This window comes from Lithobates pipiens, unplaced genomic scaffold (genome assembly GCF_037356315.1).
Source record: "Lithobates pipiens isolate NorthernLeopardFrog02 unplaced genomic scaffold, aLitPip1_a1.2 Scaffold_16, whole genome shotgun sequence".
In the NCBI taxonomy this organism is placed as follows: Eukaryota; Metazoa; Chordata; class Amphibia; order Anura; family Ranidae; genus Lithobates; species Lithobates pipiens.
This window is the reverse complement of record NW_027507748.1, coordinates 248500134-248518472: the sequence shown is the minus strand read 5'-3', so window position 1 is coordinate 248518472 and position 18339 is coordinate 248500134. Positions and strand designations below refer to the sequence as shown.

Sequence of the window (18339 nt, the reverse complement as noted above, 5' to 3'; positions counted from 1 at the left end):
TTGTAGCCCACCCCCCCACAGTTGGAATAACTCCCTAAGACACACTTAACCCCTCACTCGCCCGCTAGTGGTTAACCCCTTCCCTGCCAGTGTGATTTACACAGTAAGCAGTGCATTTTTATAGCGCTTATCACTACTGTATAAATGACAATGGTCCCAAAATAGTGTCAAGTGTGTCCGATCTGTCTGCCATAATGTCGCAGTAACAATAAAAATCGCAGATCGCCACCATAACTAATAAATAATAATAATAAAAATGCCATAGAACTATCCCCTATTTTGTAGATGCTATAATTTTTGCACAAACCAATCAATATACTCTTATTGCAATTTTTTTTTTTTTACCAAAAATTTGTACAAAAATACACATTGACCTAAACTGAGTAAAAAATGTGTTTATTCTTTTCTTACATCAGAGGACACAGAGCCATATTAATTACTATGTGGGTTATATCAGACCGACAGGTGCTGGACACTGGCAAGGCCCTAAGGCGTGTATTTCCCCCATATAACCCCTCCCATTCCTGGGAGTCCTCCGTTTTTTCGTCAGTGTCTAAGATGTTGGGCACGAGTGAAGATGTGCTGTGCTGAGCTCTACGGGCAGTAATCTTTGATGAGAGCCAGCCATGCTGACCGGATCGGTCCTGATGTATTTGTAATGGGCTAAATGAATGGTACCCGGGCCTCGTAATCCGAAGAAACAAGGTTTTGCTTGCGAATGCTTCTCTTTGAGAGCTGGGCCCTGGGATCCAGTACTTTTTGGTAGTGAGACCATAAAGTTTTTACTGGCAGGGTACTTTCGCAGGTCCAGGATTGTGGGATAACCTGAGAGTTCCCCGGTTCCTAAAGGTTTCCTTTAAAGTCTTGGAGCCTACCGTGAAGGTTGAAGAGTGGGTTTTTATCTCTGATAAAATCCTGCTGCAAGGATAAGGTAGGGGAGATTTTCGTTGTCTTGTCTGTGTCATCACTCGGGGCTGTATTGAGCACTCACTGTCCTGACACTTGAAACAGCAGAAGATTTCACTCTCTTCTCCTTCAGCAGGCACAGACCCTCTGGTAAGAAAAGGGGGGTTCTGATCTCTGATCTCTTCCTGTGCCCCCAGATTGGCATTTTCTCTTTAGTATGCCAGACCATCTGCCTTGTTTGTTTTTTTTTAGAGAGCAGGTCGCGGCCACTTAAGAGAATGGAGGATTTAACCCCCTTGCCATGCTGCAGGATGCCGCTTGCTTGGGAAAATCAGCTCCTTTAAAAAAGGCAAGAGGCGGGGGCTAATGGTGTCAGATGCCGGCCACACGTCCAGGAAGTGTTTAAAGCACCGTGAAGGAAGCTGCTGCCTGACGGTGGAGGGATAGAGCAGAGAGGTTGGCTGGATCAGGTTTGGTGACACAGGCATTTCGAATTGACAGCATTGTACTTTAAAAGCTAGCATTAATTGCAGTTATTGTACTGTACTATAGCCTAATAAGTTCACATTCTTTTGCTGTAGTGCCTCTGCTTTGTGCTATAAGAGTGGGAAAGGGACCAGTAACTCCTTTAAGGGTTCTAAGGGCTCAATGGTTACACAACAAACTAAAAACCCTTTCCAAAAGAATGTCATCCTCCCCTGAGAGGGATACGCCTAGTTGGATTGAGCCATCAAGGTTAGAACACTTCGGTCCCTGTATATATCATACAAACGGGTATTTTTTCTTCTATCATTTAGAAAAAAAAATTGAAAGAAGATTACTGCTATGATGTCTCTCCATAGTAGGACTAAACATAGTAGTAGATTCCCATCTAGTCCCCAGGGCCCTTTTGTTGAGGTGCTGGAGGCTGGGGATCAGGTAGATCTTCCCAAATATTGGAAGATACTTAACTTTCCTCTTAGGAGGATCCTAAGAGGGAGGGCGTAGCCTCACAAGTCAGGTGTTTGTCTACTCCCTTACTTAACCCTTTTATTTGCAGCACAGGCTTTTGAGGTATCTACCTCTAATAAGGTTCATTTGAACCTCCCCCGCCCGGGGATATTTTTTCCTATTCATGCATAGCTTATGTATTCTGAATGGGAACATTTTTGTGAAGAAATCGGGGGTTCCAGCAATTGATGCTGCAATCGCCTCAGTGAGCAGAGTCTCACATGTCCAGTGAATAATTCACTGATGTTAAAGGATCCAGCAAATTAAGGTTGGAACTTAATTTTAAAGACAAGATGTCTCTTGCAATTCTTGCTGCAACTGGTGTATCTCGGTCCATTAACCCTTTAATGTTGCTCCACCATTTTGGTGGAGCACATTTTTGAGTCATGCGAATTCATTGAAAAATGTGGACTTATAAGGGTTAAGGAACAGTTTGTGAGATACCTGAAATTATGCCTGATCAGCAGGCCCAGTAATGGGCTGGTGTATCTAACGCACTGTCTCACAGTAGATGCTATGACGGACTCTATCGTTTAAGCCTTCTGACTTATACTTGGACTAGTGCATTCTTGCATAGTTCCTTGGCTGAAATCTTGATCAGCTGGAGCACCATGTGAAAACTCTTAGCCAGTTTGTGTCCCTTCCTGGGGTACGGCTATTTAGAGTGGATAAGTATATCCAAAAGGGTAAGGCTCTCTTTACCAGTAAAAGGAGGTTCAAACATTTCTCCTTTAATCGTGCTGCCTCTCCTATGCCTGGGGCATTTGCCTTTAGGCTGTCTCAACGGTCTCAATCGTCAGGTTCAGTACAAAGTCCCCAGGGGCAGCACCAGAATCTTGGGGGCAGAAAGCCCACAAAGCAGAATGCTAAAGCCTTCTCGTAAAGGAGCACCCCCACTCATTTGGGTAAGGGGATAGATCCTGCAGTTTTCAAAGTTTGGCAGGAACAATGTCAAGAGCAGAGGGATTTCTGCCATTTGTTCTCTAGGTTACGACTAGAGTTCCAAGAGCCCGGATGGCTCAGTCGGATTTTGATCTGAGGGTCTGGGGTTCCGGTCCCTGTTTGGGTGCTGCCTGTGGGGTTCTTGGGCTGCTGATGTGGCAGTCTTTATGCAAGAGTTTCCGTCTCCTCTGAGACTCTTCCTAAGGATCCAGAGAAAAATGAGAAGTCTATCTTTCTGGCCTCTGGATCAGCTGTTATCCCAGTCGATGATATCAGAGATCGCTTTAGTGGAACAGGGGGTTTTGGCTCAAGCCTTTTAGGATTCCAGAACCAAACGGAGAGGTAAGACCCATTCTAGATCTTGAAGAACTGAATCGCACTTAAACATCCGATCCTTTCATAATTCGATCGGCTGTGTCCATCCTGCAAGGAGAGGAGTTGCATATCTCCATGTGCCAAAGTTTTCTGCTTGCCAGAAATTTCTGCTGTTTCAAATATAAAATTATTTTTTTCAGTTGTGCCTCTGCCATTCGGCTTAGCCACAGCTCCACGAGTGTTGTCAAAGATTCTGACACCTACTTTAGCCAGGTTAAGGGCTCAAGGCATCGCAGTCCTAGCCTATTAGAAGATCTACTTTTAATAGATCATTCAGTCTCGGGTCTAAAACCGAGTCTGATCTCAGCCATAAATATCTGAAATCTCTAGGTCGGATTCAGAAGAAGGTATTCTTAATCCAGATCAGAATCGGTTCCATTATAGGTTTATTTCAACTTATCAAAACAAAGTAAAATTTAACTTGGCTTTGCAGGAGATTTTTACGGGAAATGGTGGCCGCCTTCAAATCTGTCCCTTACATGCAGTTTTACTCAGACTGCTTCAAGACACCATCCTGTCATTCTGGAGTTAAGAAGATTCAGACCTTGTTTGTTTCCAATACGCTTGGCTCCCGACATAGGTCAGAGCCTAAATTGGTGGTTGTTATCTAGCAAAAGGGAAAATCTTTATCTTGGAAGGTGTTAACAACAGATGCCAGGCTTCTAGGCTGGGGAGCAGCCCTGGAAGAAGATTCTGTCCAGGGGAGATGATCCAGGTTGGAGGACCTTGTCTATCAACTTTTTTGGAAGTTTCAGGCAGTACATCTGGCCCTAGAATCTTGGCGGTCAGACAACGGGACTGTCCTGACAGGATTCAGTCTGACAGGGCCACGGCCGTGGTTTACATCGATCACCAGGGGAGGCACGAGAAGTCGTGCAGCCCAAAAAGAGGTGAATAATGTACTAGCTTTGGCAGAACACAACATTCCTTGCCTATTGGCAATTCTAATTTTCCAGGCGTACTACTTGAGACGCCAACAATTATTTCCTGGAGTATGATTTCTTCACCCCGACATCTTCCTAGCAATAGGTCAGATGGGGTGTTTCAGACATGGACCTATTCACGTCCAGATTCATTAACAAGGTCGACAACTTTGTCAAACAAGGGGTCCGCTAGCAGGCGGAACAGACGCTTTAGTCTTCCTATGGAATCATTTTTCACTGATCTATGCATTTACTCCAGTTCTGCTAGTTCCGCGTCTTCGCCTCAGGATTAAGCAGGAACAAAAGGAGGTGATTCTGGTGGCCCCAGCGGGTCCCAGAAGATTTACTGAGATCATAAAGATGGCAGTAGGAGTCCTTCGGACTCTGCCATTATAGCCAAGACCTTCTTGCCCAAAGTACAGTATTTCATCCTACCTTACGGATGAAAAATTTAACAGGTCTGACTGTTGAATCCCACTCTCTAAAAGATTGTGGGTGAATTCCTTTGGTAGTGTCTACTTTGATTAATGCCAGGAAGCCTGCTTCCAGAATCTCTTACTATAGAGTCTGGAAGGCATATGTTTCTTGGTGTGGATCCAGGGGTTGGCACCCCAGGAAGTATGTCATAAGCAGGATTCCTGATGTCCTGCATATAGAGTCTGAAATGAAGCTGGTCTTGACTTCTATCAAGAGCCAGATCCCGGCCTTGACAGAGTTTGTCCTATGGCCTTTTGCTTCCCACTCTTGATGCATAACTTATTCAGGGGGTAACGCGTTTATTCCCCCTATCAAGGCACATCTAAATCCTTGGGATTTAAGATTGGTCTTATCTGCTTTTCTGAATCAGACGTTTGAATCTTTCCGAGAAAGTTCCTTGATTGTTTGACAAGAAAGAGAATCTTTTCTGGTTGCCATTTCTTCTGCTAGAAGAATATCGGAACTAGCGGCTCTGTCTTGTTGAGCCATATTTCATCATATATAAGGATGAGGTGGTTTTATGTCCTCATCCTGAATTCTTACCGAAGGTGGTAACAGGTTTTCATTTAAACCAAGATATTCTTCCTTCTTCCTCCTTTCTCCCCAGAGCCTTAATCTGGGGAAGAGAAAGCACTACATTCTCTTGATGTAGTAACAGCGATCATGAAAGGCGACCGCTCAGGTTCGCAAAACACAGGTTTTGTTTGTACTGCCAGAGGGTCCAAGATGTGGACAAGCAGCATCAAGATCCACTATTTTCCAAATGGATTTGTCAAGTGATTATTTAAGCTTCAGCTTAAAGAAGAAAATTCTTCATTCTCATATTAATAGCACGCTCATCCAGGGGGCAATTAGTGCCTCTTGGGTGGTGCATCATCAGGCCTCTATGGCTCAGATCTGTAAGGCCGCGACTTGGTGTTCGGTTCATACGTTTAGCAGATTTTATCAAATATATATTAAAGGTCATGATGATATTGCCTTTGGGCACAGCATATACTGCAGGCTACTGTATGAGTCCTCTGGCCTCCTGTTTTTTGTTCTGTCTCCCTCTCCCTTCAGTTGCCATTGCTATGGGACATCCCACATAGTAATTACTATGGCTCTGTGTCCCTTGATGTAAGAAAATAGGATTTTTGAAAGGGCTTACCTGTAAAATCCTTTTCTTTGATGTACATCAGGGGACACAGAGGTCCCTCCCTTCTTTTTATACACTTGTATTGCTTGGCTACAAAACTGAGGACTCCCAGTAATGGGAGGGATTATATGGGGCGAGTACACGCTTTAGCGGCGTGCCAGTTTCCAGCACCAGTCAGTCCGATATTGCCCACATAGTAATTACTTTGGCTCTGTGTCCCCTGATGTACATCAAAGAAAAGGATTTTACAGGTAAACTGTTTTTAAAATCCTATTTTTTGGGGGGATATTGATCATAACAAAAAGTAAAAAATATTGTTTTTTTTTCAAAGTCACCCGGACCAGATGGCTTGCACCCGAACATACTTAACCACTTCTGCCCCGGAAGATTGGGCTGCTCAATGACCAGAGCACTTTTTAAAATTTGGCACTGCGCTGCTTTAATTTGCGTGGGCATGCAGTGCTGTACCCACCCAAATTTGTGTCCTTTTTTTCCCACAAATAGAGCTTTCTTTTGATGGTTTTTGATTGCCTCTGCTTTTTTTTTTTTTTTTGCAATATAAACGGAAAAAGACCGAAAATTTGGAAAATAAAATATTTGTTTAAAAAAAAAAAAAACAATCCAATGAACTCAATTTTAGTCATACATTTAGGCCAAAATGTATTCAGCTGCATGTCTTTGATAAAGAAAAATTTCAATAAGCGTATATTGGTTTGCGCAAAAGTTTCAATGTCTACAAACTAGGGTACATTTTTTGGAATCTTTAGTTTAGATAGTTTGACTGCCTATCTTATTTCTTGAGGTGCTAAAATGGCAGGGCAGCACAAACCCCCCCCCCCCCCCAATTACCCCATTTTGGAAAGTAGACTAGACACCCCAAGGAAATTGCTGAGAGGCATGTTGAGCCCATTGAATATATTATTTTTTTGTCACAAGTGATTGAAATATGACAAAAAAAATGACACAAATGTGTTATTAAATCATATATTGCTCACACATTGTCATGGTTATATGTGTTATTACAAAATACATTCTGCTGCTTCTCCTGAGTACGGGGTTACCACATGTGTGAGACTTTTTTGGAGCCTAGCCGTGTACAAGACCCCGAAAACCAAGCACTGCCTTCAGGATTTCTAAGGGGGTAAAGGGCGATTTCACTCCTCACTACCTATCACAGTATTTTGGGGTGTAATTCTACATACAACCATAACAATATATCATTTAGTAACAACTTTGTGCAAAAAAACAAAAAAAAGTTTGTAATTTTCACAAAACTTGTGGCAAAATATAAAATGTTCCATGGAATCAGCATTCCTTTCAGCAAATAGCTTGGGGTGTCTAATTTCCAAAAAGAGCTCTTCTCTGTAACAAAGTGGGTTGTTAGCCCTATCATTGGAGATTACTAGGCAAAGTTGTAATACAACATTTCAGAACTTTTAGTTCTGCCCAGGGGTCGGTCCCTAGGCTACAATCCCCACAGTCTTCCCTAGCAGCCTCAGTTTTATTTTGCCTAGTGAAGGAGATAAACCTAGGAACCCTGTAGGCCCATAGGTCCGTTTTTTTTTTGATGCTGAAGGTTGGCTTTTTGCGCAAGATGTATGATCCTGTGATCTTCTATCAACAGCTGGCTGGGTGACAAGCTGGTTCACTTATCCTTATAGTCTTCCCAGTCCGGCCATCGAGCGTGTGCTGGTCGCAGCTACCAGCTACCAGATGACGCTGACCAGGACCGTTCGGTCAGTGAGATTGAGTCCCCGTCCGGGTCCGTGCGTGACAAATTGTTTGTTGGAGCACTTATCACAGCTGTGTGTGATACCCTAAAGATTCAGGAGCCAGCGGATCCTTCTGCTGATGTACCGGTCCCTTTTGGGTCCCGCAAGCCAGCACGTTCACCTAAGGTGTTCCTGTATGTGACTTATTTTGAAAAGTTCATTTGCAAGGAATGGGGTCGCCCGCAATGGACCTTTTCCATCCCCAAATACCCTTTTGAGGAAAGCCTTACCAAGAAATGGTCAGCTCCTCCGGTCGTGGACCCCCCAGTATCCAGGTTAAATAAAGTAACCACGATCCCGGTTGAGGGGACTCCTGCATTCAAGGATCCCACAGACAGGAAAGCCAAGGCGGTGGCTCGTTCCTTGTTTATGGTTGTGGGTTCAGCCGTGCGACCTGTACTGGTATCTGCACTGGTGTCGCAGACACTGACTGAATGGGCAAAACTTTTGCACCACAAATTGGGAGAGCAACAGGCTTCCCCTGTCTGCGTGGAACCAGCAGACCAACTAGTGCAAGGCCTTAAGTGCGTCTGTGATGTGGCCCTGGATACTCTCCCTCTGTTATCCAGGGCTTCAGTGTCAGCTGTGGTGCTGAGGCGCCTGATTTGGCTAAAATGCTGGTCTGCTGACCTGGCATCCAAAAAAGCCCTGACGGATCTTCCTTTCCTTGGTGACCGGCTCTTTGGAGCTTCATTGGATGACATTATTAAAAAATACCATGGGTGGTAAGAGTACACTACTCCCACAGGCCAGGAAGGCTAAGGAGCCACGCCGCAGGCAAGGGCCCTCTTTTTCTGCTCACAAGCAGCTTTTTCGTCCGCCCGGTGCTTTGACAAAACGTTCCCAGCCCGACAGGACGTCCACGGACGGTCAAAAGCGTCCCGGGAACCGCAAGCCTAACAAGCCTCCGAACAAAAGTGCTACTGCATGAAGGTTTGCCCCCACCTGCGTATCAGGTGGGGGTCGCCTTCGGGAGTTTGCAGCCCGGTGGACCTCCCGGTTATCCGACCAATGGGTCTGCGACCTGATTTCCACAGGCTACAAGATAGTTTCTCTCTTGGCCGCCAAACGGATTTTTCCCCTCCAGCATACTTGTATCTCCGGTTCGCCGGGAGGCCCTGTTGGGGGCGGTAAGGGATTTGCTGAATCGCGCGGTGATTGTACCAGTTCCGGAATCGGAACGCTTCCAGGGATTCTACTCAAATCTGTTTGTGGTTCCCAAGAAGGAAGGGGTATGTCCAATCTTGGACAAAAAAGCCCTTAATCACTTTGTAAAAGTGCAGAGGTTCAGAATGGAATCAGTTCGCTCAGTAGTCTCTGCACTCCATTAAGGGGACCGTCTGGCGTCCTTAGACATCCAGAATGCGTACCTGCACATACCCATATGCCTTTGGCATCAAAGATTTCTGCGGTTTTCAGTCGGGGAAGCCTATTGTCAATTTATGGCTTTTCCCTTTGGTTTGGCGTCAGCCCCCCGAGTCTTTACCAAAGTGCTGGCTCCAGTATTGGCGTTGCTGAGACAACGTGGGATCACGATCGTGGGCTACCTGGACGATCTCCTCCTGAGATCATTTTCCGCCTCAGAATTAGAAGAGGATGTGGCGATCACCATGCAAACCCTGCAAAAATTTGGATGGCTGCTGAACCTAAAGAAGTCAGGGATTGTACCGATCCAGCATCTGGAGTACCTAGGTTTGCTGTTGGACTCCAGGGAAGCGAGAGTTTTTCTCCCTTCAGACAAATTGCAGACTCTCGATGTGAAGAAGTGGTCGTTCCTGTTTTGAATGCGAGTACTGGGACTCATGGTAGCCTCCTTCGAGGCAGTACCCTATGCCCAGTTCCACACCAGAGTGCTGCACAAGGAGATCTTGTTAAAATGGGACAAATCTCAGCTAGATCGACAGATCCAGGTGAGCCAGCCAGTCAGGGACTCTCTGATCTGGTGGATGAAGTCCCCGGGGGTGATTTAGTCTGGAAAATTGTTCCTTTCTCTGAAATGAAAATGGATGGTGATCACTACGGACACCAGTCTATCCGGCTGGGTTGGAGTGATTGGGGTTCAGTCGGCTCAGGGCCTCTGATCGACGAAGAAATCAGAGTTGCCGATCAATCTGCTCTAATTGAGAGCGATTAGGCTGTGTCTCCACACAAGGTCGGTGTGTCTTCAAGGGCGTCCTATCAGGATACAGTCGGACAAGGCCACGGCTGTGGTGTACGTAAATCACTAAGGGGGAACATGAATCTCAGCTGCTGCTCTGGAGGTCGCTCACATACTTTGGGCAGAGCGGCACGTACCGGCCCGGTCGGCCATTTACATCCCGGGAGTGGAGAACTGGCAGGCAGACTATCTGAGTCAACAGATGCTGGACCCAGGAGAATGGGCATTGCATCTGGAGATATTCAGGCTGCTGTGCCTGAAGTGGGGCACACCAGATGTGGATCTACTGGCCTCCCGTCTCAATCGGAAGGTGCCAAGATTCGTGTCCAGGACAAGAGATCCGCGGGGCAGATGCGTCAGACGCGCTGGTGGCTCCTTGGGATCAGTACCAGCTGATCTACGCTTTTCCTCCACTGAAACTGTTGCCACGTCTGCTTCGCAGAGTGGAAGCCGAGGGGATCCTAGTGATTCTGGTTGCCCTAGATTGGCCTCCGCGTCCTTGGTACGCAGACCTAGTGCGCCTGGTGGCAGACGCTCCCTGGCAACTGCCGTTGCGAGAGGATCTCCTATCTCAAGGTCCGTTTCTCCATCCTTTTTTGCCATCACTGGCTTTAACGGCATGGCTATTGAGAGCCAGGTGTTAAGGAACCGGAGTCTGTCGGACTCTGTGATTTAGACTATGTTAAGGGCACAGAAGATATACCATCGTACCTGGAAGGCCTACATCTCCATGTGTGAGGAGAAAGGATGGCATCCGCGCTCCTTTTCCATATCCAGGATTCTGCTATTTCTCCATCAGGGAGTGGACTAGAGGTTGGCATTAAGCACCATCAAAGGGCAAATCTCAGCCTTAGCTGTCTTTTTTCAACGACCCCTGGCATCGCACTCCTTAGTGAGTACCTTCGTTCAGGGGGTACGACGCGTAGTCCCTCCGGTGCGTCCTCTGTTACCTCCATGGGATTTGAACCTGGTGTTGTCGGCGCTTCAGAAACCGCCGTTTGAGAATATCAGGGAGATTCCCCTGTTGACTCTTTAACCATAAAGTGGTCTTTCTAGTGGCCATCACATCGGCCATGAGGGTTCCGGAACTGGTGGCCTTGTCCTGCAAGTTGTCCTATCTGATTATACACAAGCATAAGGTGGTGTTGTGTCCGCAACCGTCCTTTCTGGCGAATGTGGTCTCGGCTTTTCATATCGATGAGGACATTGTATTATCATCGCTGTATTCTAAGCCGAAGCACCCCAAGGAGGTGGCCCTTCATGCTCTGGATGTGGTTAGGGCCCTGAAGGTGTATTTAGCTGCCACGGTTCCCTTTGAGAAGTCACTTTCTATTTATTTCAGTGGCTGGTCCAAAGAAGGGCATGGCGGTCTCCTCGGCCACCATTTCTAGGTGGATCAGACAGATTGTAGTACAAGCCTACACCCTGAAGGGGCAGGTGCCCCCCTTTCCGGTCATGGCCCACTCCACAAGGGCAATCAGAACATCTTGGGCCTTTTGACACCAAGCGTGAGTCGCTCAGGTGTAAGGTGGCGACCTGGTCGTCTATCCATATGTATACCAAGTTCTACAAGGTAGATGTCAGTGCATCGGCGGATGCCTGTTTTGTCCACAAAGTTTTGCAAGCGGCTGTGTATTTGCAATTGAAAATGCAATCAATATTTTTTCCTGGGTTTTTGAAAAAAACAAAACATTGTTATGTTGATGCACTGTTGCATTTCTTCCGCAGTTGGTTGCGGTATTGAGGTTCACTCCTGTTAAGGATACCCGTTTAAGGTGGTGGTTTTTCCACGCACTGCTGTTTTTTTGTGGGTTTAGTTTCACTAGTTACCACTTGCCATGGTGGATAAAGTTTTTATGCTGTTTTTCCCACCCCTCGTTTGGCACTGTTTGGGGACGTCCCATTTTGTTAGAGAGGAGCTATGTCGGTCAGTGAATATAAGAGAAAACAGTATTTTTTGTACTCACCGTAAAATCCTTTTCTCTGTAATTCACCGACCGACACAGCACCCGCCCCTCCTTTTTTTTCTCTTTACGTTATACTGCTTGTTGACGTACTGAGGCTGCTAGGGCAGACTGTGGGGATTGTAGCCTAGGGACCGCCACCCTGTATTACAACTTTGCCTAGTAATCTCCAGTGATAGGGCCAACAACCCATTTTGTTACAGAGAGGAGCTGTGTCGGTCGGTGAATAACAGAGAAAAGGATTTTACAGTGAGTACAAAAAATCTTATTTATTTATTTTTTGCTAGAAATTTTCTTTGAACCCCCAAACATTATAAAAAATTATATATATATATATATATATATATATATATAATATATCATTTTTTTTTTTCTTAAGCAAAGGCCCTACAGATTACAATGGTGGGTGTTGCTATTTTTTTTTCACACAGTATTTGCGCAGTGATTTTTCAAACGCAATTTTTTGGGAAAAAAAACGTATTTTAATGGACTAAAATTCACTATATTGCCCAGATGTTTGAAATAAAAAAGATGATCTTATGCCGAGTACATGGATACCAAACACGACATTCTTTTCAAATTGCTTTCAAATTGTGCACAAACGTGCAGCAGCGAAGAACTACATACATTTTTAAGAGCCTTTAAAATCCTTTACAGGTTACTACTTAGAAAATTACTGCCCTTGATCTGACTTTCTGACCATGGTGCAATTGCTGTTTTCATATGACACCAGATTGTCACTTGCATTCACCTTTGCAGGGGGGTGGGCTTTTTTTTATTATTATTTATTTTGCTTTATTTTCTTTTTAAACTGTTCCTTTCATTTTTTTTAATCATTTTTGTTATCTCAGGGAATGTAAATAACCCATATAATAGCAATAGGTAGTGACAGGTACTTTTTTTTTTTTTAAATGGTCTATTAGACCCTAGATCTATCCTCTGCCCTCAAAGTATCTGACCACACCGAGTTTGGTGTGATAAAATGTTTTGCCAATTTCTCAATGGTGCTGTTTATATCCTGCGAAACCCAACTCAAGAAATGCTAGTGTCTTAGGCCATAGAGATGATTGGAACCATTCTGGTCTCCAGTCAGCTCTATGGTCAGCTGGCTGAACCACTGGCTGCATCCTCGGGTTCCCTGTTGGGAAAGGGTAGCCAGAGAAAACCATGGAAGATGATGGGAGGGGGGAATTCTCTCCCACTGCTTGTAAAAGCAGTCTAGAGGCTAATTGGCAGCTAGGATTGCTTTTACATGAAAGCTGACCACTGGCTGAAAAGAATATGAAGATGATACCTAAACCTGCATACATCATTCTGGTATAACCAGTATGTTGCTGTTCCTTGTTGGGCATATATTGTAATTATGTTTTTTTCATGCAGCCTGTTGGCTGAACTAAAAAGAAAGATTGATCAGCGGGTATGCCCACCATTAGAATACCGCCCTTCATCCAACCACTTCTAATGATGGGCATACATGCACCACCTCTCCTACAGTGCTGGAGTCGCTGATTTACGTATCGTGAAAGCAAACGCTGTTGCTTTCAAGATAAATAAATTCAGTGCTGCAGCTGAATGGCCTGAAAAGCAAACAATGAGAAGATAAAACAATAATGCAATAAAACAACTTGATTTTTTAAAAGCAATCTGTGCCTAAAAAATATATGCTAAAGCATGGGGCAATCCGCCCCTAATGTTATGAGCAAAACGCTCCTCCACCCCTGCCCCCATGCTTCGGCATATATGCTCTTTTTTTTAAAATTTGATGGTGAAATCACCTCCTACAGTGCTGGAGTCACGGCTTTACATATCGTGGGAGCAAACGCTGTTGCTGTCAGAATGAATAAAACCCGTGCTGCACCGGAATGGCGTACCTGCTAAGCAAATGATTGTTAACAATAAAACAAAGCAACATAACTGTAAGATATACCATACCTGCAAAGCAAATACAGTAAAGCATAGTAAAAATAAAACATTACCATTCTAAATTACAGTAACAATAGAGAGTGAACAATAGAGCGGGCAATAAACAGCGAAGAAAAATATAACCACAACTATTTTTGGCTTTTTTATTATTATTGTTTTGCACTTTTATATAAACTGTAAGGCCTCTTTCACACTGACGTCCCGTTCAGGCCCGCCTGTCAGTTTTTCAGGCGGACCTGAACGGGTGCTCCATAGAACACCCATGCGATCCGATTCTGCTGCGGACCATAAAAAGGGTCCCGTGCGAATTTGCGGCGGGTGTGGCGCGAATTCAGCCATACTATCTGTATGGCTGAACTCGAATCGCACAGAGATCGGATGTGATTTGCACTGCAGTGCGGTGCGAATCACATCCGTTCTCATAAACCGCTGCAATGTGAACCCAGCCTTAGTGACACTGGCGACGGGGGTGATCACGGGGTTAAACCTTTATTGGGGGGGTTAGGGGGGTACCTTAGAACTAAAGGGGGCTAACCCTAACTGCCCTAACAGTTATTACAGTCACAAATGACACCAATGCAAAAAAAAAAAAAATGCAATTGGTGTCACTGTGACTGGGGGGGCAGGGGTGATCGGGGGGTGAAGGGGGGGTGTGAGTGTGCCTGGCATGTTCTACTGTGTAGTGTTGTGTTGGTGCAACTCACCGATCTGTGTCTTTGGACTAGTCCTTACAGGAGGGTGCTCAGAATTTTGGCATCTTCCAGGCCCAAAAAATTTTAAATTGTTGCAGCCAGGGTCATCTGGATCTAAGGTGATCAATTTAGGATCATGGGAGGCCGCAAAATATTCTAATTCCTTCCAACTACATGACGAGGTTTTTGCACCACAAAAGCATTCCGTACAACAGTCCTCATGAAAGAAAGTGTCTGCAAGAAAAAGGCAGTCGCTGAAATGGATCTCACTTTGTCTTATGTGAATAAGACCCTGGACAATGCTCTGTTTTTGAAGAACCCTCTACAATTACATTTGAATCTCTCTTCATGACCGCCATCTCTCTTCATAATAGGGGTTGCCATGCAGCTATAATGGACATTTATCAGGCCTTATTGGTCTAATAGCTAAACACATGAGTAATGAACCTCAATCCTCTGGATTTGTCTGTTTTTTATTAAACACCATTTGAACATATCCTTCGATGCATTGCTCTCCATCTTTCTCCTAAGATTGCCCTTTCTTGTGTCCATTACCTTGGTTGGGAGGTTTCTGTTTTGCCTACCTTATCTTGTGAGGAATCATGGCTCTTGCTTCACAAGGAAAAAATTATTTTTAGTGCCCTGAGCCTTCTCTTAACCTAAGTACTCTTTGCTTTCCGCTTTAACCAGGGCATTTCTTTACTGTCCTTTTGTCATGCTCCTACAGCTACAGCTTCTGTTTATTAATCTGCTAACTAAGGGTAGCAAAAGACAGGCTATTTCCTGTGCCACCATTGATAGTTGTATTTGGCAACTCATCACTGATATATATAATCTGAAGGTAAGGCTTCCCCCTTTTGCTGTGAGAGCTCATACTACTAAAATGTTGGTACTTCATGGGCTTTTCAAAATGAGGTCCTGGTTTGCCAGGTCTGTAGGGCTGTCATTTGATGTCCTACTCACACAATTGCTAAGTGTAATCCGGTGGATATTTGAGCCTGGGCAGACAGTTAATTTTTAATAATATTCAATTACAATATGACTTATAGCAATAGTATATGAGAAGTATTTTTTTTTTTATTTGCTTTAAGTTGGCCAATAAAGGGTATAATTTAAACTTCATGCTTTATGCATACCGTATGTTCACTTTGCACCAGCTTGACTTTTGCTAAATGAACAGTCTCTAGTCCTTTAATAAATCAATCTAGCTGTGTCAAGGAGGTTTTCAGCGATCATACATAAACTCATATGATAGATGATGGCTTAATTTTCTCTGCTGCCTTTCTCAACTTATGTGTATTATTTTTATTGTTATTGCAGTTATGAGGATTTTTATGTGTCTTGCTCTCTGAGTCATGGCGGAAAGCAACTGTGTAGTCCTCAGCTGACACGCAAGGTTCATGTTTACAAATACCTGTTCCATCTCATCACTTGGGACCAGATGTAAGTATCTCTGTTTCTCGCTTGCTTGAATTTTTTTAAATTTACACTAAAGAGTTTTGAGTATCCTTAATACACCTAGACAGGTTTAATGAACCATGCAAGTTGTGTGAATAAATGGCTAGCCTCTAAATGTTTTTATTTTTTTTTTTATTTTTTTTTAGAATTGAAATTATTCAGTCCTGTTTAAAACACAAGGGGGGTCATTTACTATAGCGCCAATAAGCGGTCCTCCGGTCCATAAAAATAGCTGCAAATTAAAGCCAATTAGGTCTTAAACTCTCAGAAACTTGGAGTACATGCAAATGGAAATTGTGCTATTGCCAGTGAACATGCCTGTCAGATTGCATATGCAGGAATAGTTGAAATCAATGGGGCTTTAACCTGCAAAATCCAAAGTCCTCACTGAAGACTTATATGCAAGTTGTTTGCCATAAAATGTATTTGGGGACCTGGGGACTGCCCTAGGCCACATGTATCAATTCATTTTTTTTTTATAATTAACGTTTTTTCAGGAGCAGTGATTTTAATAATGCTTAAAGTGAAACAATAAAAATGAAAAATTCCTTTAAATATCGCCCCTGAGGGGTCCCCTTAGTCTGCCTGTAAAGTGGCACATCTAGCTGATGTTTTGAACAGTGCCGCAGCAAAATGACATTTCTAAAGGAAAAATTTAATTTAAATTGCTTGCGGCTGTAACGTATTGGTGGCTCCTGGCAGTATAGATGAAAAATCAATGCAAAAAAGGTGTAGGGTACCCCCCCCCCCCGGTCTATACCAGGCCCTCTGGGTCCGGTATGGATTTCAAGGGAACTCCACATCAAAATGTAAACAAAAATTGCCATGCCCCCCCCCCCCAAAATCCATATCAGACCCTTATCTGAGCATGCAGCCTGGAGGTCGGGATAAGGGGAGGACGAGCGAGCACCCCCCGCCCCTCCTGAACTGTACCAGGCCACATGCTCTCAACATGGGGAGGGTGCTTTGGGGTCCCCCCAAAACACCTTGTCCCCATGTTGATGGGGACAAGAGCCTCTTCCTGACAAACCTAGGCTGTGGTTGTCGGGGTTTGTGGGCGGGGGACTTATCGGATTCTGGAAGCCCTCTTTAACAAGGAGGCCCCCAGATCCTCCCCCCCCACCCATGGAAATGGGTATGGGGTACATCATACCCCTACCCATTCACCAAAAATAGTAGTGTAATGTGACAAAAGACATTAGCCAGTTTTTGACAATTCCTTTATTAAAAAGTTTTCTTCCCCGCTTCTTCCTCTGGTCTCCTCCCCCCCGTCCTCAGTTCTTCCTCCTCCGCCGCCGCTCCCACTGAAGATTTAAAAAACGAACCACCTCTGATACTGCGATAGAGCAGATGACATCATTCCGAGACCCCACCCCTTGTGACTTCACTGACTGGGGCATGATGGGTCCTTGTTGTCACAAGTTGCAGGGTCTCCAGGTGACATAATCCGGTGGCCTTACCTCATACTTGTATATTAAATGTGCACTATGGAAGCGGACAGATTGGCTGGTCACAGCATTGGAGGAGGGTCATTTTTTCATGTTCACAGGGTAGATGGTGGGTGTGGCGGGGAAGAAGAAGCTGGAGGAAGACCGAAGGAAGGAGAAGAAGCGGGAGAAGACATTTTTAATAAAATAATTTATTAGAAGAAGTCAAACTGGCCTATTGTCTTTTTTCACGCTACACAATTTGTTTTGGTGAAGGGATAGGATGTATCTCATACTCCTTCACATGGAGGGGTGGGATCTGGGGCTCCCCTTTCAGTTTCTGATAAGACCCTGACAACCAATGCCCAGGGTTGTTGGGAAGAGGCTGTTGTCCCCATCAACATGGGGACAAGGCAATTTGAGGGGGGAGCCCAAAGCCTCTCCTAATGTTAAGGGCATGTTGGCTTGTATGGTTCAGGAGGGGGGCTTGCTCGTATAAGGGCCTGATATGGTTTTTAGGGGGGCCCCACACCTATTTTTTTAAACAGTTTTTGGGGTCTTTTTTGCTTAATTTGGTGCTTAGAGAGAATTCACATTTAGTTTACACAGTTGACCACATGCTCCTCCTCAGCAAATTACACTCCCTTGGCCTCTGCAATTCTGTTTTATTCTTGTTCTTCTCCTACCTATCTCAGCGCACTTTCAGTGTTACTTACAACTCCATCTCCTCCGCTCCCCTTCCTCTTTCTTTTGGGGTACCCCAAGGTTCTGTCCTTGGAGCCCCTCTTATTCTCGCTCTATACCTCTTCCCTGGGCCAGTTAATAACCTCCCATGGTTTCCAATACCACCTCTATGCCGACGACACCCAGATCTATCTCTCCACACCTCAACTCACCCCTTCGATCTCCTCACAGATCTCAAACTCACTGAATGACATATCAGTATGGATGTCACACCACTTCCTCAAACTCAAGCTTTCTAAAACTGAGCTTGTTATATTTCCTCCTTCACGATACCCTCCCCTGTGACTTCACCATTAATAACAACACAACCATTGGTCCCTCCACACATGCCAGGACTCTGGGTGTAATCCTTGACTCTGACCTCTATTTCAACCCCCATATTCAATAACTGGCTAAATCCTGCCACCTCCGCAATATCTCCAGAATTGGAACTCCCTGCCCCAGTCTGTCCGA

At 44.7% G+C, this 18339-nt stretch overlaps 1 protein-coding gene across 2 annotated transcripts in view; it reads left to right on the top strand.

The window, feature by feature from the left end:
• Positions 1–18339, top strand: part of PIK3C2B (phosphatidylinositol-4-phosphate 3-kinase catalytic subunit type 2 beta) — a 935041-nt gene that overhangs the window by 422071 nt on the left and 494631 nt on the right. For both annotated transcript variants that reach the window (XR_013274472.1, XM_077481256.1), the window contains exon 12: positions 15578–15700. Coding sequence is in view for 1 of the 2 variants with exons in the window: in XM_077481256.1 (XP_077337382.1) it covers positions 15578–15700 (123 nt within the window). In the remaining variant the exon portion in view is untranslated. The remainder of the gene's footprint in view (positions 1–15577; positions 15701–18339) is intronic.